This window comes from Humulus lupulus, chromosome 4, assembly GCF_963169125.1.
Source record: "Humulus lupulus chromosome 4, drHumLupu1.1, whole genome shotgun sequence".
Taxonomy (NCBI): domain Eukaryota; kingdom Viridiplantae; phylum Streptophyta; class Magnoliopsida; order Rosales; family Cannabaceae; genus Humulus; species Humulus lupulus.
This window is the reverse complement of record NC_084796.1, coordinates 12,329,048-12,330,468: the sequence shown is the minus strand read 5'-3', so window position 1 is coordinate 12,330,468 and position 1,421 is coordinate 12,329,048. Positions and strand designations below refer to the sequence as shown.

Below are 1,421 nucleotides of genomic sequence, written 5' to 3'. Positions count from 1 at the left end.
ATGGGGGCCTTATTCCTAAATATGTTTAAGGATTGGTGTTTTTTGTCTAATAATGCGTGGTTTAATAATGGGAGGATTTTATTGGTTTGGAATCCAAATGTCTTCTCTGTGGATATCAGGATCTGTTCTAGTCAATGCATTCATTGTTGGTTAACCCCTCAAAATGGATCAAATGGTTTTTTCTGTACATTTGTATATGCTTTTAATGATGAGGAGCGCAGGAGAGTTTTATGGCAGCAATTTAGAGATATGCAGATTAAAGAACCATGGATTTTGCTTGGTGATTTCAATGCTACCATTAATACGGAAGAAAGAATTGGTGACAGAGTTAGATCCCTCTATTTTGAATCCTTTTATAACTGTCTTCTTGATTATGATTTGACTGATATTCCTTTCCATGGTTTTTTTTTCACATGGAATAACAAGCAAGTTTCTTCTGATCATATAATTGCTAAGCTTGATAGAGTATTGGGTAATGCAACTTGGTTTGAAAATTTTCCTCAGGCGCATGCTTGTTTTTTACCGGAGGGTCTTTTTGATCACTCTCCAGCAGTGGTTTCTCTGAGTCAAAATATGGAGTTAGGAAAGAAGCCTTTTCGCTACTTCAAGATGTGGCAAAAATTCACAGATTATCATCAATATGTCAGTGAGGCGTGGAGTTATAGGGTGCAGGGATCTCCTATGTTCAAAGTTGTGGCCAAACTCAGAAGAGTTAAAAGTGCTTTGAAAAAGCTGAATACATGTATAGTTGGAGATATCAGTGCTTCTTTTTTAAAATCTGAACAACTTCTTCATCATATGCAGCAGCAAGTAAATGATGACCCTCTTAATACTCAATATATTGCAGATGAATTGAAGCACATGCAGGAGCATAATGTTTATAGAGAAGCATATATGGATTTTTTGAGACAAAAGTCTAAGTTGTCTTGGCTGCATTCAGGGGATGCCAATACTCAAATATTTCATAGAATGATTAGGCAAAGAAGAGTGCATAATTCAGTCATGGCTATTCATGATGAGCAAGGTAATTAGCAAGATACTCCTATGGGAATTCAAACTGCTTTTTTGGAGTATTATCAGCACTTGCTGGGTGGGAATATTCAGAACAGAAGGAAAGTGCAGCAATGTGTTATCAATGAAGGTCCTGTTCTATCTAATTCTAATATTCAATCCCTCTTGCAGCCTTTTGAGAGAGATGAAGTTAGAGCTGCTTTGTTTGAAATTCCTGGGGATAAAGCTCCTGGTCCGGATGGTTTTAGTAGCTATTTTTTTCAACATCATTGGGACCTAATTGGAGAGGAGATTAGTGAGGCAGTTCTATCTTTTTTGTCCTCTGGGAAGTTGTTAAAGGAGATAAATGCCACGACTATTACTCTGATTCCCAAAACAAATTGCCCCAATAGTGTTAGTGAGTTCCGGCC

At 37.2% G+C, this 1,421-nt stretch overlaps 1 protein-coding gene across 1 annotated transcript; it reads left to right on the top strand.

Moving 5' to 3' along the window:
• Positions 1 to 1,032, top strand: LOC133831900 (uncharacterized). Its single transcript, XM_062262305.1, has one exon. The coding sequence runs from the start codon at positions 1 to 3 to the stop codon at positions 1,030 to 1,032; it is 1,032 nt and encodes a 343-aa protein (XP_062118289.1).
• Positions 1,033 to 1,421: the final 389 nt, after the last annotated feature.

Bases quoted from the DNA above. Each gene is read 5' to 3' on its own strand.
- LOC133831900 (XM_062262305.1), top strand. From the start codon at position 1: ATGGGGGCCTTATTCCTAAATATGTTTAAGGATTGGTGTTTTTTGTCT.